Source organism: Schistocerca americana, chromosome 9, assembly GCF_021461395.2.
Source record: "Schistocerca americana isolate TAMUIC-IGC-003095 chromosome 9, iqSchAmer2.1, whole genome shotgun sequence".
Taxonomy (NCBI): domain Eukaryota; kingdom Metazoa; phylum Arthropoda; class Insecta; order Orthoptera; family Acrididae; genus Schistocerca; species Schistocerca americana.
This window is the reverse complement of record NC_060127.1, coordinates 118,957,301-118,984,615: the sequence shown is the minus strand read 5'-3', so window position 1 is coordinate 118,984,615 and position 27,315 is coordinate 118,957,301. Positions and strand designations below refer to the sequence as shown.

The window sequence follows — 27,315 nt, the reverse complement described above, 5'->3', positions numbered from 1 at the left end:
ACTCGTTTATATATCAGTGCCGGCATTGTACTTTCGTTGTTTTGTCTTGTGTTGGTCATTAGATACATGTTTGATCTTTTATGAATATGGCTGTGTGTACAGGTCGATAATTAGCACTGATGACTGTGGAATTGCTGTTGATAACAGTAGGAAATGAATTTGTTTACACGTTTAAGGTGACTGATGTGTATGCACAGTCACATAGATGACAGTCTTGCCTGATGTGTGCTACACCTCACAGGTGTAACTGTAATGTCATGCAAGAGTTTGGCTCACTTTGAGAATACATACCTTTCCTGTAGTGTGCAGAGCAGATGGATTGACAGAAGAGTTAGTGCTAGTAAGTGGTTGGATAGCAGCAAATGCAGTCTGTGGTGTTGAGTGTGGTATTGTGATTGCATATGTAGCATACTTGTTTCAGCTGCAGGCTACAGGTAGGGCATGTTTCTCATGCAGTGCAGAATTTGGTCTACTCAAGGCATGGTGTTTTCATTTCCATCAGTGCAATTCGTGTGTCTGTCGTAGTATTCCTTGGACTGTGGATTTGCTGTTCATGTGTGACAGAGGCTTTAGTGTAATAGTTGGTGCTTATTTATGGTCCGTTTTGCCATGAGAATGTATGTTACACCGTGTGGCATACTGAAAAGAAAGGTCTCACATTGTCTTGTGGGGTAGGATTAGTATCCATGATACTGAATATAAACCAATGTAAGCATTAAAAAATGCAGGGGTATAAAAGGCATTGGTGAGAATTCTAGCAGAAGCCATACATTTTTTATGATCAAGGGCAGTTGGCTTCTGATGGCACCTTTTTTTTCTGCATCTCACCATTTGTGGGTGTGACTGTTCCCTGTATGTAAGGTGGGCAAAATTAGCTGCCCACTATATTACAAGGTGGGTGCCATAGAAAAATGTCTCGTATTGTTTGTATCTGTTATAGGTGGTTGGCACTGAAGATTCCTTTTTAGCACACAATCACATATTTTCATTTTTGTCATGCAATATGCAAGATTGGGTCAATGAGACAAGAGGCAGGGTAGGGAGCCGGATAGTTCTTTATGATTTTTTTTTTTTTTTTTTTTTTGGAAAGAACAATCAACGGTAGATGAGCCCAAGACTTAATTTTTCTGCAGGTGTATTTGGCACCATATGGAAGAAGCTTGTATGTTTAATGCTACATTATATGTTCCCATAATTATGAAGCATTGCACTGACTGAAGAGGGTGCTTAACTAGCGAGACGACACATTTCAATGACTTAAGCGAATTTGTAAATGGCATTTCATTGTGGTTGCAAGGTGTCTGATCCCTAAGACCAAGTTTTCATCTGTGAACAGTCATCAGTCTTTCGGCAAGAAACGGGAAAAATTTCACATAAGAGCGAAATACACGACACACCCTATTGCTTAGGAATGTGAAGTTTATTAAGTTGTCAGTTTGCTTGGTATCCAATATTAGCCAGCTTGGTATCCAATATTAGCCAGCAGTCGTAAAGTAAGAAAATGGAAGCAGAAATTGTAGTGGGGGTAGCTGTGTTTACTAGATGAGGTAGTACCACTTTTGTCAGTGTGGGGCTAAGAGAAGCGAGCGCGCAGAAGCGCCCCTGTCGGCCAGCGGGAGAACTACTGTGCAGTTTACAGCGCCAAGATGGCGGAAGGTAGCTAGGCAAGGAAGGATTATATAGAAGGAGCGAAAAACAAACAGTTAGCGTCTGGGGACTGTGTGTTTCATATGTCCGCGTGTGTATTTCTGTATTTGTGTGCAGCAGGCGACTTGTGCAGTGTTGGGAGATACTGATAGATGAGAAGTGATATGAGTACCCATAGGTGGTTGCGTCAGGCGTCAGGTATAAATAGTAGCTCTAGGTGCAAGGTTGTTTACCTTTGCGCAGTGGCAATATCGTAACCAGTGAAGTGTAACTGAGGTGCGATTATTGCTAGTTGAAAACTTTTACCAATACCCCGCCATAGAGATGTAAAATACCACCTCTGTGGCAATTTTTAGTAACTCCTAAGGGAGTGTGAGTCTTATGTAAACAATGTTTGAAGGTGTGTTTGTCTGTAAACTCGGTCTGCAGTTGTGTAAGAGTTTGGCTGATGGTTGTGAGGGACAATGCACACCAGATAGGCTGTGTTCCCTCAGGGATTGTATACAGTGTTTGGAAGCTAGTGAAAAACATTCTCGAACTGGGTAAGCTGTTGTGCAAGTGCTAGTGTGAATCCCTACACCGTTTGTGGACCACTGAAGTGCTGTTGTGTCTAGAGGGATGCAAGTGGTACTCAAGTGCAATGTTTACTGATGTATGTTGTGTTTAGCTATTTTCTGCCAGAAATTATTGAAGGAGACTAGGGCAGTACACTGAGTGTTGATGAAAGTGTGGGAGGTTAACTCGTTTATATATCAGTGCCGGCATTGTACTTTCGTTGTTTTGTCTTGTGTTGGTCATTAGATACATGTTTGATCTTTTATGAATATGGCTGTGTGTACAGGTCGATAATTAGCACTGATGACTGTGGAATTGCTGTTGATAGCAGTAGGAAATGAATTTGTTTACATGTTTAAGGTGACTGATGTGTATGCACAGTCACATAGATGACAGAGTCTTGCCTGATGTGTGCTACACCTCACAGGTGTAACTGTAATGTCATGCAAGAGTTTGGCTCACTTTGAGAATACATACATTTCCTGTAGTGTGCAGAGCAGATGGATTGACAGAAGAGTTAGTGCTAGTAAGTGGTTGGATAGCAGCAAATGCAGTCTGTGGTGTTGAGTGTGGTATTGTGATTGCATATGTAGCATACTTGTTTCAGCTGCAGGCTACAGGTAGGGCATGTTTCTCATGCAGTGCAGAATTTGGTCTACTCAAGGCATGATGTTTTCATTTCCATCAGTGCAATTCGTGTGTCTGCCGTAGTATTCCTTGGACTGTGGGTTTGCTGTTCATGTGTGACAGAGGCTTTAGTGTAATAGTTGGTGCTTATTTATGGTCCGTTTTGCCATGAGAATGTATGTTACACCGTGTGGCATACTGAAAAGAAAGGTCTCACATTGTCTTGTGGGGTAGGATTAGTATCCATGATACTGAATATAAACCAACGTAAGCATTAAAAAATGCAGGGGTAAAAAAGGCATTGGTGAGAATTATAGCAGAAGCCATACATTTTTTATGATCAAGGGCAGTTGGCTTCTGATGGCACCTTTTTTTTCTGCATCTCACCGTTTGTGGGTGTGACTGTTCCCTGTATGTAAGGTGGGCAAAATTAGCTGCCCACTATATTACAAGGTGGGTGCCATAGAAAAATGTCTCGTATTGTTTGTATCTGTTATAGGTGGTTGGCACTGAAGATTCCTTTTTAGCACACAATCACATATTTTCATTTTTGTCATGCAATATGCAAGATTGGGTCAATGAGACAAGAGGCAGGGTAGGGAGCAGGATAGTTCTTTATGATTTTTTTTTTTTTTTTGGAAAGAACAATCAACGGTAGATGAGCCCAAGACTTAATTTTTCTGCGGGTGTATTTGGCACCATATGGAAGAAGCTTGTATGTTTAATGCTACATTATATGTTCCCATAATTATGAAGCATTGCACTGACTGAAGAGGGTGCTTAACTAGCGAGGCGACACATTTCAATGACTTAAGCGAATTTGTAAATGGCATTTCATTGTGGTTGCAAGGTGTCTGATCCCTAAGACCAAGTTTTCATCTGTGAACAGCCATCAGTCTTTCGGCAAGAAACGGGAAAAATTTCATATAAGAGCGAAATACACGACACACCCTATTGCTTAGGAATGTGAAGTTTATTAAGTTGTCAGTTTGCTTGGTATCCAATATTAGCCAGCAGTCGTAAAGTAAGAAAATGGAAGCAGAAATTGTAGTGGGGGTAGCTGTGTTTACTAGATGAGGTAGTACCACTTTTGTCAGTGTGGGGCTAAGAGAAGCGAGCGCGCAGAAGCGCCCCTGTCGGCCAGCGGGAGAACTACTGTGCAGTTTACAGCGCCAAGATGGCGGAAGGTAGCTAGGCAAGGAAGGATTATACAGAAGGATCGAAAAACAAACAGTTAGCGTCTGGGGACTGTGTGTTTCATATGTCTGCGTGTGTATTTCTGTATTTGTGTGCAGCAGGCGACTTGTGCAGTGTTGGGAGATACTGATAGATGAGAAGTGATATGAGTACCCATAGGTGGTTGCGTCAGGCGTCAGGTATAAATAGTAGCTCTAGGTGCAAGGTTGTTTACCTTTGCGCAGTGGCAATATCGTAACCAGTGAAGTGTAACTGAGGTGCGATTATTGCTAGTTGAAAACTTTTACCAATACCCCGCCATAGAGATGTGAAATACCACCTCTGTGGCAATTTTTAGTAACTCCTAAGGGAGTGTGAGTCTAATGTAAACAATGTTTGAAGGTGTGTTTGTCTGTAAACTCGGTCTGCAGTTGTGTAAGAGTTTGGCTGATAGTTGTGAGGGACAATGCACACCAGATAGGCTGTGTTCCCTCAGGGATTGTATACAGTGTTTGGAAGCTAGTGAAAAACATTCTCGAATTGGGTAAGCTGTTGTGCAAGTGCTAGTGTGAATCCCTACACCGTTTGTGGACCACTGAAGTGCTGTTGTGTCTAGAGGGATGCAAGTGGTACTCAAGTGCAATGTTTACTGATGTATGTTGTGTTTAGCTATTTTCTGCCAGAAATTATTGAAGGAGACTAGGGCAGTACACTGAGTGTTGATGAAAGTGTGGGAGGTTAACTCGTTTATATATCAGTGCCGGCATTGTACTTTCGTTGTTTTGTCTTGTGTTGGTCATTAGATACATGTTTGATCTTTTATGAATATGGCTGTGTGTACAGGTCGATAATTAGCACTGATGACTGTGGAATTGCTGTTGATAGCAGTAGGAAATGAATTTGTTTACACGTTTAAGGTGACTGATGTGTATGCACAGTCACATAGATGACAGAGTCTTGCCTGATGTGTGCTACACCTCACAGGTGTAACTGTAATGTCATGCAAGAGTTTGGCTCACTTTGAGAATACATACATTTCCTGTAGTGTGCAGAGCAGATGGATTGACAGAAGAGTTAGTGCTAGTAAGTGGTTGGATAGCAGCAAATGCAGTCTGTGGTGTTGAGTGTGGTATTGTGATTGCATATGTAGCATACTTGTTTCAGCTGCAGGCTACAGGTAGGGCATGTTTCTCATGCAGTGCAGAATTTGGTCTACTCAAGGCATGGTGTTTTCATTTCCATCAGTGCAATTCGTGTGTCTGTCGTAGTATTCCTTGGACTGTGGATTTGCTGTTCATGTGTGACAGAGGCTTTAGTGTAATAGTTGGTGCTTATTTATGGTCCGTTTTGCCATGAGAATGTATGTTACACCGTGTGGCATACTGAAAAGAAAGGTCTCACATTGTCTTGTGGGGTAGGATTAGTATCCATGATACTGAATATAAACCAACGTAAGCATTAAAAAATGCAGGGGATATAAAAGGCATTGGTGAGAATTCTAGCAGAAGCCATACATTTTTTATGGTCAAAGGCAGTTGGCTTCTGATGGCACCTTTTTTTTCTGCATCTCACCGTTTGTGGGTGTGACTGTTCCCTGTATGTAAGGTGGGCAAAATTAGCTGCCCACTATATTACAAGGTGGGTGCCATAGAAAAATGTCTCGTATTGTTTGTATCTGTTATAGGTGGTTGGCACTGAAGATTCCTTTTTAGCACACAATCACATATTTTCATTTTTGTCATGCAATATGCAAGATTGGGTCAATGAGACAAGAGGCAGGGTAGGGAGCCGGATAGTTCTTTATGATTTTTTTTTTTTTTTTTTTTTTTTTTTTTTTTTGGAAAGAACATAATCAACGGTAGATGAGCCCAAGACTTAATTTTTCTGCGGGTGTATTTGGCACCATATGGAAGAAGCTTGTATGTTTAATGCTACATTATATGTCCCCATAATTATGAAGCATTGCACTGACTGAGGAGGGTGCTTAACTAGCGAGACGACACATTTCAATGACTTAAGCGAATTTGTAAATGGCATTTCATTGTGGTTGCAAGGTGTCTGATCCCTAAGACCAAGTTTTCATCTGTGAACAGTCATCAGTCTTTCGGCAAGAAACGGGAAAAATTTCACATAAGAGCGAAATACACGACACACCCTATTGCTTAGGAATGTGAAGTTTATTAAGTTGTCAGTTTGCTTGGTATCCAATATTAGCCAGCTTGGTATCCAATATTAGCCAGCAGTCGTAAAGTAAGAAAATGGAAGCAGAAATTGTAGTGGGGGTAGCTGTGTTTACTAGATGAGGTAGTACCACTTTTGTCAGTGTGGGGCTAAGAGAAGCGAGCGCGCAGAAGCGCCCCTGTCGGCCAGTGGGAGAACTACTGTGCAGTTTACAGCGCCAAGATGGCGGAAGGTAGCTAGGCAAGGAAGGATTATACAGAAGGAGCGAAAAACAAACAGTTAGCGTCTGGGGACTGTGTGTTTCATATGTCTGCGTGTGTATTTCTGTATTTGTGTGCAGCAGGCGACTTGTGCAGTGTTGGGAGATACTGATAGATGAGAAGTGATATGAGTACCCATAGGTGGTTGCGTCAGGCGTCAGGTATAAATAGTAGCTCTAGGTGCAAGGTTGTTTACCTTTGTGCAGTGGCAATATCGTAACCAGTGAAGTGTAACTGAGGTGCGATTATTGCTAGTTGAAAACTTTTACCAATACCCCGCCATAGAGATGTGAAATACCACCTCTGTGGCAATTTTTAGTAACTCCTAAGGGAGTGTGAGTCTTATGTAAACAATGTTTGAAGGTGTGTTTGTCTGTAAACTCGGTCTGCAGTTGTGTAAGAGTTTGGCTGATGGTTGTGAGGGACAATGCACACCAGATAGGCTGTGTTCCCTCAGGGATTGTATACAGTGTTTGGAAGCTAGTGAAAAACATTCTCGAATTGGGTAAGCTGTTGTGCAAGTGCTAGTGTGAATCCCTACACCGTTTGTGGACCACTGAAGTGCTGTTGTGTCTAGAGGGATGCAAGTGGTACTCAAGTGCAATGTTTACTGATGTATGTTGTGTTTAGCTATTTTCTGCCAGAAATTATTGTAGGAGACTAGGGCAGTACACTGAGTGTTGATGAAAGTGTGGGAGGTTAACTCGTTTATATATCAGTGCCGGCATTGTACTTTCGTTGTTTTGTCTTGTGTTGGTCATTAGATACATGTTTGATCTTTTATGAATATGGCTGTGTGTACAGGTCGATAATTAGCACTGATGACTGTGGAATTGCTGTTGATAGCAGTAGGAAATGAATTTGTTTACACGTTTAAGGTGACTGATGTGTATGCACAGTCACATAGATGACAGAGTCTTGCCTGATGTGTGCTACACCTCACAGGTGTAACTGTAATGTCATGCAAGAGTTTGGCTCACTTTGAGAATACATACATTTCCTGTAGTGTGCAGAGCAGATGGATTGACAGAAGAGTTAGTGCTAGTAAGTGGTTGGATAGCAGCAAATGCAGTCTGTGGTGTTGAGTGTGGTATTGTGATTGCATATGTAGCATACTTGTTTCAGCTGCAGGCTACAGGTAGGGCATGTTTTTCATGCAGTGCAGAATTTGGTCTACTCAAGGCATGGTGTTTTCATTTCCATCAGTGCAATTCGTGTGTCTGTCGTAGTATTCCTTGGACTGTGGATTTGCTGTTCATGTGTGACAGAGGCTTTAGTGTAATAGTTGGTGCTTATTTATGGTCCGTTTTGCCATGAGAATGTATGTTACACCGTGTGGCATACTGAAAAGAAAGGTCTCACATTGTCTTGTGGGGTAGGATTAGTATCCATGATACTGAATATAAACCAATGTAAGCATTAAAAAATGCAGGGGTGTAAAAGGCATTGGTGAGAATTCTAGCAGAAGCCATACATTTTTTATGATCAAGGGCAGTTGGCTTCTGATGGCACCTTTTTTTTCTGCATCTCACCGTTTGTGGGTGTGACTGTTCCCTGTATGTAAGGTGGGCAAAATTAGCTGCCCACTATATTACAAGGTGGGTGCCATAGAAAAATGTCTCGTATTGTTTGTATCTGTTATAGGTGGTTGGCACTGAAGATTCCTTTTTAGCACACAATCACATATTTTCATTTTTGTCATGCAATATGCAAGATTGGGTCAATGAGACAAGAGGCAGGGTAGGGAGCCGGATAGTTCTTTATGATTTTTTTTTTTTTTTTTTTTTGGAAAGAACAATCAACGGTAGATGAGCCCAAGACTTAATTTTTCTGCGGGTGTATTTGGCACCATATGGAAGAAGCTTGTATGTTTAATGCTACATTATATGTTCCCATAATTATGAAGCATTGCACTGACTGAAGAGGGTGCTTAACTAGCGAGGCGACACATTTCAATGACTTAAGCGAATTTGTAAATGGCATTTCATTGTGGTTGCAAGGTGTCTGATCCCTAAGACCAAGTTTTCATCTGTGAACAGTCATCAGTCTTTCGGCAAGAAACGGGAAAAATTTCACATAAGAGCGAAATACACGACACACCCTATTGCTTAGGAATGTGAAGTTTATTAAGTTGTCAGTTTGCTTGGTATCCAATATTAGCCAGCTTGGTATCCAATATTAGCCAGCAGTCGTAAAGTAAGAAAATGGAAGCAGAAATTGTAGTGGGGGTAGCTGTGTTTACTAGATGAGGTAGTACCACTTTTGTCAGTGTGGGGCTAAGAGAAGCGAGCGCGCAGAAGCGCCCCTGTCGGCCAGCGGGAGAACTACTGTGCAGTTTACAGCGCCAAGATGGCGGAAGGTAGCTAGGCAAGGAAGGATTATACAGAAGGATCGAAAAACAAACAGTTAGCGTCTGGGGACTGTGTGTTTCATATGTCTGCGTGTGTATTTCTGTATTTGTGTGCAGCAGGCGACTTGTGCAGTGTTGGGAGATACTGATAGATGAGAAGTGATATGAGTACCCATAGGTGGTTGCGTCAGGCGTCAGGTATAAATAGTAGCTCTAGGTGCAAGGTAGTTTACCTTTGCGCAGTGGCAATATCGTAACCAGTGAAGTGTAACTGAGGTGCGATTATTGCTAGTTGAAAACTTTTACCAATACCCCGCCATAGAGATGTGAAATACCACCTCTGTGGCAATTTTTAGTAACTCCTAAGGGAGTGTGAGTCTAATGTAAACAATGCTTGAAGGTGTGTTTGTCTGTAAACTCGGTCTGCAGTTGTGTAAGAGTTTGGCTGATGGTTGTGAGGGACAATGCACACCAGATAGGCTGCGTTCCCTCAGGGATTGTATACAGTGTTTGGAAGCTAGTGAAAAACATTCTCGAATTGGGTAAGCTGTTGTGCAAGTGCTAGTGTGAATCCCTACACCGTTTGTGGACCACTGAAGTGCTGTTGTGTCTAGAGGGATGCAAGTGGTACTCAAGTGCAATGTTTACTGATGTATGTTGTGTTTAGCTATTTTCTGCCAGAAATTATTGAAGGAGACTAGGGCAGTACACTGAGTGTTGATGAAAGTGTGGGAGGTTAACTCGTTTATATATCAGTGCCGGCATTGTACTTTCGTTGTTTTGTCTTGTGTTGGTCATTAGATACATGTTTGATCTTTTGTGAATATGGCTGTGTGTACAGGTCGATAATTAGCACTGATGACTGTGGAATTGCTGTTGATAGCAGTAGGAAATGAATTTGTTTACACGTTTAAGGTGACTGATGTGTATGCACAGTCACATAGATGACAGAGTCTTGCCTGATGTGTGCTACACCTCACAGGTGTAACTGTAATGTCATGCAAGAGTTTGGCTCATTTTGAGAATACATACATTTCCTGTAGTGTGCAGAGCAGATGGATTGTCAGAAGAATTAGTGCTAGTAAGTGGTTGGATAGCAGCAAATGCAGTCTGTGGTGTTGAGTGTGGTATTGTGATTGCATATGTAGCATACTTGTTTCAGCTGCAGGCTACAGGTAGGGCATGTTTCTCATGCAGTGCAGAATTTGGTCTACTCAAGGCATGATGTTTTCATTTCCATCAGTGCAATTCGTGTGTCTGTCGTAGTATTCCTTGGACTGTGGATTTGCTGTTCATGTGTGACAGAGGCTTTAGTGTAATAGTTGGTGCTTATTTATGGTCCGTTTTGCCATGAGAATGTATGTTACACCGTGTGGCATACTGAAAAGAAAGGTCTCACATTGTCTTGTGGGGTAGGATTAGTATCCATGATACTGAATATAAACCAACGTAAGCATTAAAAAATGCAGGGGTATAAAAGGCATTGGTGAGAATTCTAGCAGAAGCCATACATTTTTTATGGTCAAGGGCAGTTGGCTTCTGATGGCACCTTTTTTTTCTGCATCTCACCGTTTGTGGGTGTGACTGTTCCCTGTATGTAAGGTGGGCAAAATTAGCTGCCCACTATATTACAAGGTGGGTGCCATAGAAAAATGTCTCGTATTGTTTGTATCTGTTATAGGTGGTTGGCACTGAAGATTCCTTTTTAGCACACAATCACATATTTTCATTTTTGTCATGCAATATGCAAGATTGGGTCAATGAGACAAGAGGCAGGGTAGGGAGCCGGATAGTTCTTTATGATTTTTTTTTTTTTTTTTTTTTTTTTTTTGGAAAGAACATAATCAACGGTAGATGAGCCCAAGACTTAATTTTTCTGCGGGTGTATTTGGCACCATATGGAAGAAGCTTGTATGTTTAATGCTACATTATATGTCCCCATAATTATGAAGCATTGCACTGACTGAAGAGGGTGCTTAACTAGCGAGACGACACATTTCAATGACTTAAGCGAATTTGTAAATGGCATTTCATTGTGGTTGCAAGGTGTCTGATCCCTAAGACCAAGTTTTCATCTGTGAACAGCCATCAGTCTTTCGGCAAGAAACGGGAAAAATTTCATATAAGAGCGAAATACACGACACACCCTATTGCTTAGGAATGTGAAGTTTATTAAGTTGTCAGTTTGCTTGGTATCCAATATTAGCCAGCAGTCGTAAAGTAAGAAAATGGAAGCAGAAATTGTAGTGGGGGTAGCTGTGTTTACTAGATGAGGTAGTACCACTTTTGTCAGTGTGGGGCTAAGAGAAGCGAGCGCGCAGAAGCGCCCCTGTCGGCCAGCGGGAGAACTACTGTGCAGTTTACAGCGCCAAGATGGCGGAAGGTAGCTAGGCAAGGAAGGATTATACAGAAGGAGCGAAAAACAAACAGTTAGCGTCTGGGGACTGTGTGTTTCATATGTCTGCGTGTGTATTTCTGTATTTGTGTGCAGCAGGCGACTTGTGCAGTGTTGGGAGATACTGATAGATGAGAAGTGATATGAGTACCCATAGGTGGTTGCGTCAGGTATAAATAGTAGCTCTAGGTGCAAGGTTGTTTACCTTTGCACAGTGGCAATATCGTAACCAGTGAAGTGTAACTGAGGTGCGATTATTGCTAGTTGAAAACTTTTACCAATACCCCGCCATAGAGATGTGAAATACCACCTCTGTGGCAATTTTTAGTAACTCCTAAGGGAGTGTGAGTCTTATGTAAACAATGTTTGAAGGTGTGTTTGTCTGTAAACTCGGTCTGCAGTTGTGTAAGAGTTTGGCTGATGGTTGTGAGGGACAATGCACACCAGATAGGCTGTGTTCCCTCAGGGATTGTATACAGTGTTTGGAAGCTAGTGAAAAACATTCTCGAATTGGGTAAGCTGTTGTGCAAGTGCTAGTGTGAATCCCTACACCGTTTGTGGACCACTGAAGTGCTGTTGTGTCTAGAGGGATGCAAGTGGTACTCAAGTGCAATGTTTACTGATGTATGTTGTGTTTAGCTATTTTCTGCCAGAAATTATTGAAGGAGAGTAGGGCAGTACACTGAGTGTTGATGAAAGTGTGGGAGGTTAACTCGTTTATATATCAGTGCCGGCATTGTACTTTCATTCTTTTGTTTTGTGTTGGTCATTAGATACATGTTTGATCTTTTATGAATATGGCTGTGTGTACAGGTCGATAATTAGCACTGATGACTGTGGAATTGCTGTTGATAGCAGTAGGAAATGAATTTGTTTACACGTTTAAGGTGACTGATGTGTATGCACAGTCACATAGATGACAGAGTCTTGCCTGATGTGTGCTACACCTCACAGGTGTAACTGTAATGTCATGCAAGAGTTTGGCTCACTTTGAGAATACATACATTTCCTGTAGTGTGCAGAGCAGATGGATTGTCAGAAGAGTTAGTGCTAGTAAGTGGTTGGATAGCAGCAAATGCAGTCTGTGGTGTTGAGTGTGGTATTGTGATTGCATATGTAGCATACTTGTTTCAGCTGCAGGCTACAGGTAGGGCATGTTTCTCATGCAGTGCAGAATTTGGTCTACTCAAGGCATGATGTTTTCATTTCCATCAGTGCAATTCGTGTGTCTGTCGTAGTATTCCTTGGACTGTGGATTTGCTGTTCATGTGTGACAGAGGCTTTAGTGTAATAGTTGGTGCTTATTTATGGTCCGTTTTGCCATGAGAATGTACACTCCTGGAAATGGAAAAAAGTACACATTGACACCGGTGTGTCAGACCCACCATACTTGCTCCGGACACTGCAAGAGGGCTGTACAAGCAATGATCACACGCACGGCACAGCGGACACACCAGGAACCGCGGTGTTGGCCGTCGAATGGCGCTAGCTGCGCAGCATTTGTGCACCGCCGCTGTCAGTGTCAGCCAGTTTGCCGTGGCATACGGAGCTCCATCGCAGTCTTTAACACTGGTAGCATGCCGCGACAGCGTGGACGTGAACCGTATGTGCAGTTGACGGACTTTGAGCGAGGGCGTATAGTGGGCATGCGGGAGGCCGGACGGACGTACCGCCGAATTGCTCAACACGTGGGGCGTGAGGTCTCCACAGTACATCGATGTTGTCACCAGTGGTCGGCGGAAGGTGCACGTACCCGTCGACCTGGGACCGGACCACAGCGACGCACGGATGCACGCCAAGACCGTAGGATCCTACGCAGTGCCGTAGGGGACCGCACCGTCACTTCCCAGCAAATTAGGGACACTGTTGCTCCTGGGGTATCGGCGAGGACCATTCGCAACCGTCTCCATGAAGCTGGGCTACGGTCCCGCACACCGTTAGGCCGTCTACCGCTCACGCCCCAACATCGTGCAGCCCGCCTCCAGTGGTGTCGCTATAGGCGTGAATGGAGGGACGAATGGAGACGTGTCGTCTTCAGCGATGAGAGTCGCTTCTGGCTTGGTGCCAATGATGGTCGTATGCGTGTTTGGCGCCGTGCAGGTGAGCGCCACAATCAGGACTGCATACGACCGAGGCACACAGGGCCAACACTCGGCATCATGGTGTGGGGAGCGATCTCCTACACTGGCCGTACACCACTGGTGATCGTCGAGGGGACACTGAATAGTGCACGGTACATCCAAACCGTCATCGAACCCATCGTTCTACGATTCCTAGACTGGCAAGGGAACTTGCTGTTCCAACAGGACAATGCACGTCCGCATTTATCCCGTGCCACCCAACGTGCTCTAGAAGGTGTAAGTCAACTACCCTGGCCAGCAAGATCTCCGGATCTGTCCCCCATTGAGCATGTTTGGGACTGGATGAAGCGTCGTCTCTCGTGGTCTGCACGTCCAGCACGAACGCTGGTCCAACTGAGGCGCCAGGTGGAAATGGCATGGCAAGCCGTTCCACAGGACTACATCCAGCATCTCTACGATCGTCTCCATGGGAGAATAGCAGCCTGCATTACTGCGAAAGGTGGATATACACTGTACTAGTGCCGACATTGTGCATGCTCTGTTGCCTGTGTCTATGTGCCTGTGGTTCTGTCAGTGTGATCATGTGATGTATCTGACCCCAGGAATGTGTCAATAAAGTTTCCCCTTCCTGGGACAATGAATTCACGGTGTTCTTATTTCAATTTCCAGGAGTGTATGTTACACCGTGTGGCATACTGAAAAGAAAGGTCTCACATTGTCTTGTGGGGTAGGATTAGTATCCATGATACTGAATATAAACCAACGTAAGCATTAAAAAATGCAGGGGTATAAAAGGCATTGGTGAGAATTCTAGCAGAAGCCATACATTTTTTATGATCAAGGGCAGTTGGCTTCTGATGGCACCTTTTTTTTCTGCATCTCACCGTTTGTGGGTGTGACTGTTCCCTGTATGTAAGGTGGGCAAAATTAGCTGCCCACTATATTACAAGGTGGGTGCCATAGAAAAATGTCTCGTATTGTTTGTATCTGTTATAGGTGGTTGGCACTGAAGATTCCTTTTTAGCACACAATCACATATTTTCATTTTTGTCATGCAATATGCAAGATTGGGTCAATGAGACAAGAGGCAGGGTAGGGAGCCGGATAGTTCTTTATGATTTTTTTTTTTTTTTTTTTGGAAAGAACAATCAACGGTAGATGAGCCCAAGACTTAATTTTTCTGCGGGTGTATTTGGCACCATATGGAAGAAGCTTGTATGTTTAATGCTACATTATATGTTCCCATAATTATGAAGCATTGCACTGACTGAAGAGGGTGCTTAACTAGCGAGACGACACATTTCAATGACTTAAGCGAATTTGTAAATGGCATTTCATTGTGGTTGCAAGGTGTCTGATCCCTAAGACCAAGTTTTCATCTGTGAACAGTCATCAGTCTTTCGGCAAGAAACGGGAAAAATTTCATATAAGAGCGAAATACACGACACACCCTATTGCTTAGGAATGTGAAGTTTTTTAAGTTGTCAGTTTGCTTGGTATCCAATATTAGCCAGCAGTCGTAAAGTAAGAAAATGGAAGCAGAAATTGTAGTGGGGGTAGCTGTGTTTACTAGATGGGGGACTAAGCGAAACGAGCGCGCGGAAGCGCCCCTGTCGGCCAGCAGGAGAACTACTGTGTAGTTTACAGCGTCTAGATGGCGGAAAGTAGTTGTGCAAGGAATGATTAGACAGAAGGAGCAGAAAACATAAAGTTAGCGTCTGTGGACTGTATATTTCATATGTTTGCGTGTCTATTTCTGTATTTGCGTCCAGCAGTGGCTTGTGCATTGTACGGTGATATTGATTGATAGGAATTGTTGTGAGCACCTGTAGTTGTTTGGGCCAAATGCCAGGTATAAATTAGAGCATCAGTGCTATGAGAGTATACTTACACCATTTTTAGACCACTGAACTGTTGCTCTGTGTAGTGGCAATTTCTCCTTCATAGCATGCAAGTGATACTCATGTGCATTGTTAATTGATGTATGTCGTGTAGCCGAATTTCTGCCATATAGTATTGAAGGAGTGTAGGATAGTACTCTGAGTGTTAATGAATGTGAAGGAGGCAGGTGTTGTAGTTAACTCATTTAGATAGCTCTGCCAAGATTGTACTGTGGTTGTGTTGATTATTAGATACATGTTAGATCCATTTTGAACATGGCTGCTGTTGATAGTAATAGACAATGAGTTTATTGACACTTTTAAAGTGCCTGATGTGTTAGGGCAGTCACATAGAGGACCATCTTGCCTGGTGTGTGTTACACCCTACAGGTGGAACTGTAATGTTATGCAGTACTTTGGCTCAGTTTGAGAATACATACATGTACTGTAGTGTGCAGAGCAGAGGGATTGAGAAAAATGTTAGTGCTACTAGGTGGTTGGATGGTAGACAATGCAGTCACTTATGTTGAGGTTTTAAAATCTGAGCGTAGCATATTTGTTTCAGTTATAGGCAGAGATTCTTTCTCATGCAGTGGCCGCATTGCATCTGCTGTAGAACTTGTTTGATTCCAGCAATAGCATTTGCATTTTAGCTGTGTGAATGGTATGTCTTTTGTGCTAGTCCATGAGCTGTAATTTTCTGTGCATATGTGATTGAAAATTTAGTGGGACAACTGCAGTTTACCATTATGCATTATGATGAACCATTGTGTTCTCAAAATGTATGTTACACCATTTGGCTTATGAAAAAATAGCCCCTTTACCTGCAGGATAAATTGTGATTGCATTCCAGTTCTTTAGCTGTACTGCCTTTTGGCATTAGACACCGGATCTTGAGTACTTTTTCTTCATGTAGTCTGGATAAATTAATTTTGGTTAGTTAATGAGTATGACAACCGAAAATAGTCACTCATAATAGGAAGAAAGTTATTGACTTTTAAATTGTTATGACGTATATAAAGCATAAATTAATGATATTTTGACATTTTCTTTTGTTGCAGGACTGATGATGTTTTCTACGCTTCAGGAAGAAGTGCAACTCCAGGCAGGATCCAAGGAACTTCCTTGATTAAGTCACATCTAACAAACACTGAACAAGTAATGTTTAATCCAACAGTACAGTATGACCCGCAAGTACAAAATAATCGTGTCAGTCTTTATAAGACTGTACAGGAGAAACATGATTTCGAGCAAGGAACACAGCATCATGTGCCAGGCCATAACCTTCATAGGATTAGACCACTTATAGCTCATATTTTGCAAACAACGAAGCCACCATCGCGGCATAGTGGAAGTAGCGTTTCACTTAACAACTATATCACAACGAAATCAACTTTGAAAAGTCTCTTGTTTTCTTCATCTGCGACTGCTACTGAATCTACCTTACAAGTAATAGATCGTGTGGTGAATCAACATTCTACTAACACTGCAAGTGTAGGATCTGCTACGCCTAACAGTCCCTTGAATGGTGAAAGGGAGAGTATTCTCAGTACTCCGGTACCTCATGTACCGTCAAATGAAGAACAGTCCCGAGACACAGCTATGGGAGAAGTTTCTCTTGCTAATAGTAAAGAGAATTTATCTTCTGGTACTAGATCATTATGTTGCAATAACTTATCACATTCAAGCGCTTCAGAAAGACCTAATCAAAAACATCAAGTTCTGTCTGAGGAGGATCTGAGTCAGAGTGCTGTAGGAAGCAATAAGCAGTTGCAGGGGATTTATACATCAGTTACAGATGTATCAATTACAAACATTAGTTATCCCAGCAAACAAGGTTCTTATACTTTCTTACTCTCATCGAAAAGTGCAAAACACCAGGATACAAACAAAGAAAAATTCACAACTGAAATTCAGGAAAGACAGAATGATAATGCTGGAATAAAATCTGCCAATGTTGGAATTAGTATGACCAGTCTTACCATCAGCCAAAACGACAGTGTGGATAACGTGTTTGACAATAGCGACAGGTCATTGCCTTTGCATGATGTGTCTAAAGTATATGTTACTTTGTCATCCAATCCTCATCCCACAGAGGAAGCATTATTCTTTGATGGTGACAGTGAATATGCACCAACACCTTTGGCTTTGCCGCTATTTGGCCTCGAAACAAGTTGGAGTGACAGTGATCGGGCAGAATATGTGAGGCGCTCAGTAGAGTCTTTCTTGCCTAATGACTTATCTCCCGTGAAAAATGTACATGAAGATCTTATTGATGAAGGCAACAAGGCTGTAGTGGCCAGTCAGAAAAATCCAGACAGCTATATACATTTCCAGGAAGGTGATGGAAATTATGAGGCAGTGAAATCAAAAACAGTCATGCTCCTTCCTGAGAGACATATTGGTGGTTATGAGAAAGGGTATGCTATAAACAGCACACCTACCTTGAGTTCTGAGAAATCACCAGAAAGCAGTCAAAGACTTGAAGATGTCAGTGCAAGAAAACGTAATGCACATATGCTCCTCAGCTATAATGGTAGTTCCTCTGTTTCAGAAGTTCCATTCCAGAGGGATGTAGGTGGAAATCTCAGAGAATTTAATACTGGAAGGCTCGAACGCGCCGTTGACAGGATAGACAGTTCAAAAGCAAAAATTGTCAGTCACTTTGGAGCTGTAACAGAAGATAACATGCAAGACAGAAGTGGCATAGTCGATGAAATTGGATCCAGAAAGATTAATGCCATAGGTAGGAATGGAACAAGCACATCATCAGCCTATTACAACTACAGAGGTGGCGTGAAAGATGAACAAAATGTGAGGACTGATAAATTCGGTCATTCTATACCTCTGGAATCAGTTGGCGAGCCAAGTATTGTTGACAGCAAAAGCTCTGAGATTGGTAGCACCACCACTGAAGAAGTGAGCGCCAGGAGAATGGCTGCTGGAGATAAAGCAGAGCCATCTAGCCTGCTGGAGGTAGAGCACATGTGTCGTGCCTGCTCACAGGTGTGCCACCACACGACTGCCGAAATAGGGAGTGCGGGCAGAGTGCGCTGTGGCTGTTTCCGCGGCTACACTGTCGCTTCAGATTGGCAGCACTGTGCCGGTAAGGTGCTGACGAAGAGACCTGCATGCTGCATGGGATAGCCCTGAGCGCATGTTGGCAGCGTATATTGACTACCCCGGTGAGTAGAGTACTGTTAGTGTTTACAAATTACAAGCATGCTTGGGATTAACAAGTGCAGCCACCTGTAAATGGTGAACTGTTAGAGAAGTGTGCAGTTTAGTAATATTCTTACTGAATCTATTTTTGGATTTCTCAATTCTTGCACAGTGTACCTACTGTTCTTATATAACCTTCTTTTTAGTTCCAAATGATTTGCAGCTTTTTGTTTGAGATTGTAGTGTTGATGAATGTTCCCACGTTCTATCGTGAAATCTTATGTGTATATTGATGTCAATGATAAATATTCTATTGACAATTATATTACTGTTTAGAAATATGGCGGAACTTATTACCTATTTAACTTGCTTGAGGGGAAAGTATGCCCAACGGAAATGTAATCCAACCACCCCTCTGTTGCAGTCATAAGCTTTTGCGTTTGTAAATCACAATAGAAATATTTGGGAGCAGTCAACAACAATAAAATTAACCATATCTCTAAAACATATAAAGCGTTCACACCTTATTAACATATATTTTTATATAAACATAGCAGGGGCTAAGTATAATATCAGGGTTTTTCTTAATCTAAAGCACTGAATTTTACACGCATACAAAGTGAGCAAACATTTTACAATGAGTGTAGTAACCTGTGTACTGTTGGCTGTAGCATTCATCTTCACTGCTATTGCTTATGCTTGCTTACTGCGTCTAACGAAAAAATGGCTTAGTGTAATATCTAGATAACTTCTCTTGCGCTATTCAAATTATTCTGGAATTTGCAGACCATTACAGGAGAAAAGAGTGGAAAGAAATACAAACCTCAGAATAAAGCTTCTGCTATATCAATCCCATCAAGAGGGATGCACAGATTGCCAGTCGTAAATAAAACCTCAGATAATGTGACACACGAGAGTAGCAATTCCTAGCACTTCAGGAAGTACACACTGTTCTTCTCAGACCTGTTCCCACAGCTGCATTCATTGTTGCCGTCCACACACCACCTTCTTCTGGGTGGTTTTTGCCTTCCTTCAAGCCACTTTCCCTAAACTTCCTTGCAAGATGATCATAGTTCAGTTACAATGAAATAAACTTAATAATAATTACTTTAAAATAATGGAATGTAAGTCTAACTATGACCTGAAACATGAAGTTAATGTTACGCATATTAGGCCTATGTCATTCTTGTGTTATGCAATACAAGTTATCTGATAGTCAGTTACACAGCTTTTGCTTGCTTTTCAGCCTTAATACCATTTGCCCAATATATAGGGGCAATTTATTAAACAACCTTAAGAGCATCTACTTCTCAAGTTTAAAATTCTTACTAGCATATGCCTTGAGGTGTCTTAGCTCTTAGCTCTGGTGTACTGGTTGTGAGTTTCATGCTTGGCAGAACATTCAGAAACGCCGTTCCTGACACTGAGTTCACATATTTGTAGATACAAAATTGATAGCACTCGTTAAGTCTCAGTTTGAGAGGATGACTAATTGTTATTCTTGGTATGTGGTAGGCATAAGGAATGCACGACTAGAATAGTCTGAAATACTTCACACAGAGGAAGCGACCATAAACCAGACCCGTTTCTGTGCAAGTAGGGGATCTTTCTGCGGATCGTCCGAATTAAAAATGTAATGGTGTCGATGGAAAGAGGTTTGCTCATTTAATAATCTAAGAGTACCGTGATAACACATCTAGGATTTGTTTTGGTGATTTTATTTTGTATCTTATCTGTGACGTTATTTTAATGTCGTTTCTAAATGAAAGATTTCAAATTTATGCTATTTCTTCCTCTCAGGTTTCCTGTTGCCCTGTTTTCATATTCACATGAAGCGCCGTGCCTAAGACGGACAGATTCAGAAATATTTACTTAACTTTCATATCAATATTTTGTTCATCTGTCTGTCACATTGCTGTTGATATGGTTAAGAGTTCACAGTAGTACACTTTGACCGCAAATTACTGTAGGTGAATGAAGTCACATCGTGACCGCAATTAACTCCAAATTCGAAAGCAGGGTCGTCGATTAAGTACAACACTTATTACTGAAAGGACATTTACAGGGTGTTTATAAATGAATATCGGGGTTTTATCGCTTTATAATATTTATTACATTAAAATTACAGTTATAAATGATGTGTCAAACGAAAGAGCAACTCAAATAGTTTCACCAAGAGGCTTATAAATGTTCAATGTGGGCACCATTTGTCACATGGCACACATCAAGTGACTCTTGCCAAACGTTGACAAGTGTGTCTTCAGTGATTGTACGAGCAACAGCTGCTTCAGTCTGGTTTCTTAATTCAGGGAGGTCCGCTGGTAGCGGAGGCACGTACACACGATACTTGATGAAGCTCCAAAGGAAAAAATCGATGGCGTTAGGTCGGATGAACGTAGAGGCCATGCAAAGCAAGTCCTTTCATTGGGCCCCTTGTGGCGTATTTAGTGTTTGGGAAGAACTCGGCTATAGACTTGATGTGTGCCGTGTGACAAATGGTGCTCACATTGAACATTTATAAGGCTCTTGATAAAAATTTTTGAGTTGCTCTTTCATTTGACATATCATTTATAACTGTAATTTTAATGTAATAAATATTACAAAGCGTTAAAAACCCGATATTCATTTATAAACACCCTGTATTAGGGACACCAACGTACTGACAGAACATTAGAGCTTTCTGGAAGGAGAGAGCTGCTGTTTATACAGATACTGAATATTACAGAATATGCAAGCAGCACAGACATATGAAGTTTCGAGAACCTTCCGGGAACGATGAATAATAAATAACTACTGACAGCTCGCCAGCCAGCGACGCACGCTGCCACACCACACTGCAGGCAGTGAAGCTTGCAGCACTGCGTCATCTCCTGGAGAAAAAGTTCTCATTCCTACATCTACATCTACGTGACTACTCTGCTATTCACAATAAAGTGCCTGGCAGAGGGTTCAATGGACCACCTTCAAGCTGTCTCTCTACCGTTCCACTCTCGATCGGCACGCGGGAAAAGCGAGCACTTAAATTTTTCAGTGCGATCCCTGATTTCTCTTATTTTATCGTGATGATCATTTCTCCCTATGTAGTTGGGTGCAAACAGAATGTTTTTGCAATCGGAGGAGAAAACTGGTGATTGAAATTTTATGAGAAGATCCCATCACAACAAAAAAACACCTTTGTTTCAATGATTGCCACTCCAATTCATGTATCATGTCTGTGACACTATCTCCCCTATTTCGCGATAATACAAATCGAGTTGCCCTTCTCTGTACTTTTTCGATGGCATCCGTCAGTCCCACCTGATGCGGATCCCACACCGCACAGCAATACTCCAGAATAGAGCGGACAAGCGTGGTGTAAGCAGTCTCTTTAGTAGACCTGTTGCACCTTCTAAGTGTTCTGTCAATGAATCGCAGTCTTTGGTTTGCTCTATCCAAAATATTATCCATGTGATCGTTCCAATTTAGGTTATTTGTAATTGTAATCCCTAAGTTGTTGCTGTTGTTGTTGTTGTTGTTGTTGTGGTCTTCAGTCCTGAGACTGGTTTGATGCAGCTCTCCATGCTACTCTATACTGTGCAAGCTTTTTCATCTCCCAGTACCTACTGCAACCTACATCCTTCTGAATCTGCTTAGTGTATTTTCTCTTGGTCTCCCTCTACGATTTTTACCCTCCACGCTGCCCTCCAATACTAAATTGGTGATCCCTTGATGCCTCAGAACATGTCCTACCAACCAATCCCTTCTTCTGGTCAAGTTGTGCCACAAACTTCTCTTCTCCCCAATCCTATTCAATACTTCCTCATTAGTTATGTGATCTACCCATCTAATCTTCAGCATTCTTCTGTAGCACCACATTTCGAAAGCTTCTATTCTCTTCTTGTCCAAACTATTTATCGTCCATGTTTCACTTCCATACATGGCTACACTCCATACGAATACTTTCAGAAATGACTTCCTGACACTTAAATCAATACTGGATGTTAACAAAAATCCCTAAGTATTTAGTTGAATTTACAGCCTTCAGCTTCAGATTTGTGTGGTGTGACGTATCGCGTAATCGAAATTTAGCTGATTTCTTTTAGTACTCATGTGAATAACTTTAAAGTTTTCCTTATTCAGGGTCAATAGCCACTTTTTGCACCATACAGATATCTTATCTAAATCATTTTGCAAGTCGTTTTGATTATCTGATGACTTTACAAGACGGTAAATTACAGCATCATCTGCAAACAATCTAAGACGTCTACTCAGATTGTCTCCTATGTCGTTAATATAGATCAGGAATAATAGATAGCCTATAACACTTCCTTGGGGAACGCCGGATGTTACTTCTGTTTTACTCGATGACTTTCCGTCTATTACTACGAACTGTGACCTTTCTGACAGGAAGTCACGAATCCAGTCACACAACTGAGGCGATACTCCGTAGGCACGCAGTTTGGTTAGAAGACGCTTGTGAGGAACGGTGCCGAAAGCCTTCTGGAAATCCAAAAATGTAGAATCAATTTGACATCCCCTGTCGATAGCACTTATTACTTCATGAGTATAGAGAACTAGTTGTGTTTTATAAGAACGATATTTTCTGAAACCGTGCTGACTATGTGTCAATAAATCGTTTTCTTCGAGGTACTTCATAATGTTCGAATACAGTTTATGTTCCAAAACCCTACTGCAAATCGACGTTAGTGACATAGGCCCCTAATTCAGCGGATTACTTCTTCTTTCCTTTTTGGGTATCGGTGTGACTTGAGCAATTTTCCAGTCTTTAGGTAAAGGTCTTTCTGTGAGCGAGTGGTTGTATATAATTGCTAAATATGGAGCTATTTTATCAGCATACTCTGAGAGGAACCGGACTGGTATACAATCTGGACCGGAGGCCTTGCCTTTATTAAGTGATTTAAGCTGCTTTTTTTTTTACACCGAGGATATGCACTCCTATGTTTCTCATCTTAGCAGTTGTTCTTGATTGGCATTCAGGAATATTTACTTCGTATTCTTTGGTGAAGGAATTTCGGAAAACCGTGTTTAATAACTCTGCTTTAGTGGCACTGTCAGTAAATTCACCGTTGTTATCGCGCAGTGAAGGTATTGATTGCCGCTTGCCACTGGTGTGCTTTATGTATTACCAGAATCTCTTTGGGTTTTCCGCCAGATTTCGAGACAGAATTTCGTTGTGGAAATTATTAAAAGCATCTCGCATTGAAGTACACGGCATATTTCGAACTTCTGTAAAACTTTGCCAATCTTTGGGATTTAGCGTTCGTTTAAATTTGGCATGATTTTTTTCGTTGCTTCTGCAACAACGATCTGACCCGTTTTGTGTACCATGGGGCTTCAGTACCATCACTTATTAATTTATTTGTTATATATCTCTCAATTTCTGTCGATACTATCTCTTTGAAGACATTCCACAACTTTTCGACGCTTACATGATCAGATCGGAAGGAGTGAAGACTGTCTCTTAAAAAGGCGTTAAGAGCATTTTTATAAGCATTGGAGATGAGTACAGCACCCTGGATCTAGGTCTTGTCAGTGGTCCTCTGTATGTCATCCCTGCCTGATCCACGCTACTCCCGTCTAAGCACCACGATAGTTCAGTAGGTCTTCAGCTTCCCATCGGCGACCTGCGCCTCAGGATTGTTGTAGGGCTTCATACAGAGGAAATGGTCGACTTCTCTGCCCTTTTGTCTTCTTGATCGACGGTATTAATACTCGATTTCGTATGTGGCGTCCAACAAGTGGAGAAGGATATGATACGACCCAAAGTAGCACTTTAGTACCTTTCCCGATAGTCTCACTTTCCAGATGGCGTAAAAATCCATACCTTACCACAGGATATGTCTGGGGGTTGAACTGGAAAGAAACACTGAGGATCTGCTGAAACGTTTGAGTTCAGCTACTTATGCTATTGCAAATTTTGGCGATATACATCTCAGTAAATTACCTTACCACGCCTATTTTCATTCTCTGCTTTCGTATGGCGTCATACTCTGGGGTAACTTATCATTGAGTAAAAGAGTGTTCATTGCACAAAAGCGTGTAATCAGAATAATTGCTGGAGCTCATCCAAGATCATCCTGCAGAAACTTATTTAAAGAGCTAGAGATCTTCAGTGTAGCCTCACAATATATATATTCACTTATGAAATTTGTTATTAACAATCCGAACGAATTCAAAAGTAATAGCAGTGTACATGGCTACAACACTAGGAGAAAGGATGATCTTCACTACACAAGGTTAAATCTAACTTTGGCTCAGAAGGGGGTAAATTATGCTGCCACAAAAGTCTTTGGGCACTTACCTAATAGCACGAAAAGTCTGTCAGATAGCCATATAGCATTTAAAAGGAAATTAAAAGAATTTCTTAATGGCAACTCCTCCTACACATTAGATGAATTTTTGGATGTAGTAAGTGGGTAATTTCCCCAACCCCCACAAAAAAAATTAAAAATATTAAGTGTCATGTAATATTTTGTGTAATGTAATATCTTGTATAGACACCTTTTATTACCTGACACGTTCCACATCATTACGAAGTGTCGTATTCATGATCTATGGAACAAGTACTAATCTAATCTAAATTGACCTGTGTTTGATGTTGTACTCTTTATCCGGCTGTACTGGGCCTGCACTCGAGCCAGCTGTCTTGCTTCTTCGGTTCTGGTGGTGAGCATATCTGCCAACGCCCTATTAAAGCTTTCTCTGAGGCCATTCGTCTATGGGTGGCAGGCAGTTGTCATTCTGTGCGTAATCTCACAACATGAAATTACCTCTTATGCTCATCTCGACTGGAAAACTTTGTTTGCGGATAGAAACCATCAGAGTGTCTGTTTCAAAATGACATTTCCTGCAAAGAACCTTGCAATTTCCGGATCTCTGACAGTCAGTACAGTTTTGATGACAGTGTAGTGGGTGAGGTAGTCAGTGTAGACTATCGTTTTCCATTTGTCGACTTCTGGAACCACCACAAGAAGTTGTTTCCAGCGCTGCAGCAGACAGAGCCTCAGAAGTAACTGCAGCATGTGCTTCCATCACTACAGTGGCTCAAATGGAGACCTGCTCAGTGGTACACGTGTCTGATTCTGTCTAAATTATCCTGCATACTACGTGACCAGATGTTGCGGTGTCATGGAAAAACTTCTGGATAGCTCGCTGTACATGGGCAGTCATTTCTACCCCATCCATCGTAGTTCCTCCTATACAGTGTTCTGTTTATTAATTCAATTGCTCCTTTTGTTGGTTCCTCCTCCTTCAATGCTTCTATGGTTTTCAGCAATGCTATATCTTCCCTCTGTTCAGCGGCAATGTCATTTAATGCAGTGATGACTGAGATTTCCTCCACGCTGCTGTGTTGGACGAAATGCAGTTGGAAGGCAGTTAATGTCCTTGTGACTGCATCCATTTTCTTCTACCTCTTTGACGTCATACACCTGAAGCCTCAGTACCCAACCCGCCAGTCAGCCCAACGTATCCTTCAGGCTAGTCACCCACCTTAAGGAGTGGTGGCCCATCACAACAGTGAATGGTTCGCCAAATAAATGAAACCAGAACCTGTTGATGGCCCAAGCAATTGTGAGGCACCTCTCTCAGTTGTACAGTAGTTCGCATTGGACTTGGAGAGTACCCTGGAGGAGTAAGCTACCACCTTTTGCAGCAGCTTTCTGAGTTTTTACTAGAACTGCACCTCTGACAGATGACCTGAAACTTGCCATGGACAGACAAGAAGCGACTATCATTTGCTTCTTATATTTCAGCAAAGCTGTCGACTGCGACATCTTACTAGCCAAACTTAGTGGCGTAAATTTCTCACCAAGTGCAGTGCAATGGTTTCGCTCGTAAATGACGTCTCGTCAGCAACGCGTCCTGTCCGGGAATATAAAATCACAATGGCGGCAGGTAGTGTCAGGCGTTCCTCAAGGCTCAGTACTAGGTCCCATACTCTTCTCTCTGCACGTCAATGATGTGTCATCGGTTCTGACCTATTGCAAATATCATATGTCTGCTGATGACCTTCAGTTGTATCTAAGTGCGAAACCAAGCAGTCTTAAGAAAGCTACTGAAAATTTCAATACTGATCTCGATGCACTATCAAAATGGGAACAGGACATAGGACTAAGACTAAACCCATCTAAAACCCAAGCGGTACTTGTTGGTCACTCTAAGCTCATTAGCCCAAAACATCGGGAATCCGTACCATCACGTATCGTAAATGGAACAAATATTAACTTCTCTCCCTCAGCAAAGAGTTTGGGAGTAATAATAGATGAAAATCTAAGTTGGACAGAGCACGGAACTGCAGTGTGCAAAAAAGCATCAGCATCCCTTCATGTTCTACAAAAATATAAAAAACTCTTCCCTTTTGATCTGAAAAAGAAATTAGTACAAACGCTTATACTCCCAATCATTGACTACAGCGATATTATCCTACAAGGCCTCTCTCAGGAAAATTCGCGACGTCTAGAGCTGGTCATGAATGCCTGCGTCCGAAATATCTGTGACGTTCGACTTTTTGATCACATTTCACCAGCATATGAAAAATTGTCCTGGCTGCATGCAGACAAACGCAGAGATTTCCATACACTCTGTCTCATCTACTGCCTTATAAACGTACACTGTCACTCATATCTCTCCTCGTCCTTAACACTTATATCGGAACAACATGACAGAAACACCCGTTCCCATCATAATAAAATCCTCTCTGTTTCACTGCATCGCTCAGTCACCTTCTCCAAGTCCTTTACATTAGCAGGAACCCGACTCTGGAATAACCTCCCTCGTTATGTTAGAGAACTTAAAACATGTCCGGCTTAAAAAAAACAGTTAATGACGTATCTACTTACGCAACAGTAATGCCTTCCTCTGTACATGAATGCACTTCACCTCATTACTTCCCACTGTCCCCCTCCTTTAATCTCCCTTCCCCAAAACTCCCTATACTAGTAAACATCTACTTTACACACGAAGATGTTGTACATCTGCACAAATCTTCATTACTATTGCC

The 27,315-nt window shown here is 41.9% G+C and overlaps 1 protein-coding gene and 5 non-coding genes across 8 annotated transcripts in view; all 6 read left to right on the top strand.

Moving 5' to 3' along the window:
* The first annotated feature begins 1,878 nt into the window (after positions 1–1,878).
* Positions 1,879–2,018, top strand: LOC124551506. The gene has a single exon (XR_006967871.1). It is a non-coding gene; the product is annotated as a U4 spliceosomal RNA (small nuclear RNA).
* Positions 2,019–4,238: 2,220 nt separating this feature from the next.
* Positions 4,239–4,378, top strand: LOC124551509. The gene has a single exon (XR_006967874.1). It is a non-coding gene; the product is annotated as a U4 spliceosomal RNA (small nuclear RNA).
* A 2,262-nt stretch (positions 4,379–6,640) lies between these two features.
* LOC124551507 lies at positions 6,641–6,780 on the top strand. The gene has a single exon (XR_006967872.1). It is a non-coding gene; the product is annotated as a U4 spliceosomal RNA (small nuclear RNA).
* Positions 6,781–9,027: 2,247 nt separating this feature from the next.
* Positions 9,028–9,167, top strand: LOC124551508. Its single transcript, XR_006967873.1, has one exon. It is a non-coding gene; the product is annotated as a U4 spliceosomal RNA (small nuclear RNA).
* A 2,227-nt stretch (positions 9,168–11,394) lies between these two features.
* LOC124551529 lies at positions 11,395–11,534 on the top strand. The gene has a single exon (XR_006967892.1). It is a non-coding gene; the product is annotated as a U4 spliceosomal RNA (small nuclear RNA).
* A 4,784-nt stretch (positions 11,535–16,318) lies between these two features.
* Positions 16,319–27,315, top strand: part of LOC124551220 — a 146,667-nt gene continuing 135,670 nt past the window's right edge. For 2 of the 3 annotated variants that reach the window (XM_047126210.1, XM_047126209.1), the window contains exon 1: positions 16,319–18,258. In XM_047126210.1, the coding sequence (XP_046982166.1) occupies positions 16,755–18,258 (1,504 nt within the window). In that variant the 5' untranslated portion in view covers positions 16,319–16,754. Of the gene's footprint in view, positions 18,338–27,315 lie in introns of all 3 variants that reach the window. The other variant, XM_047126211.1, reaches the window with a different exon arrangement.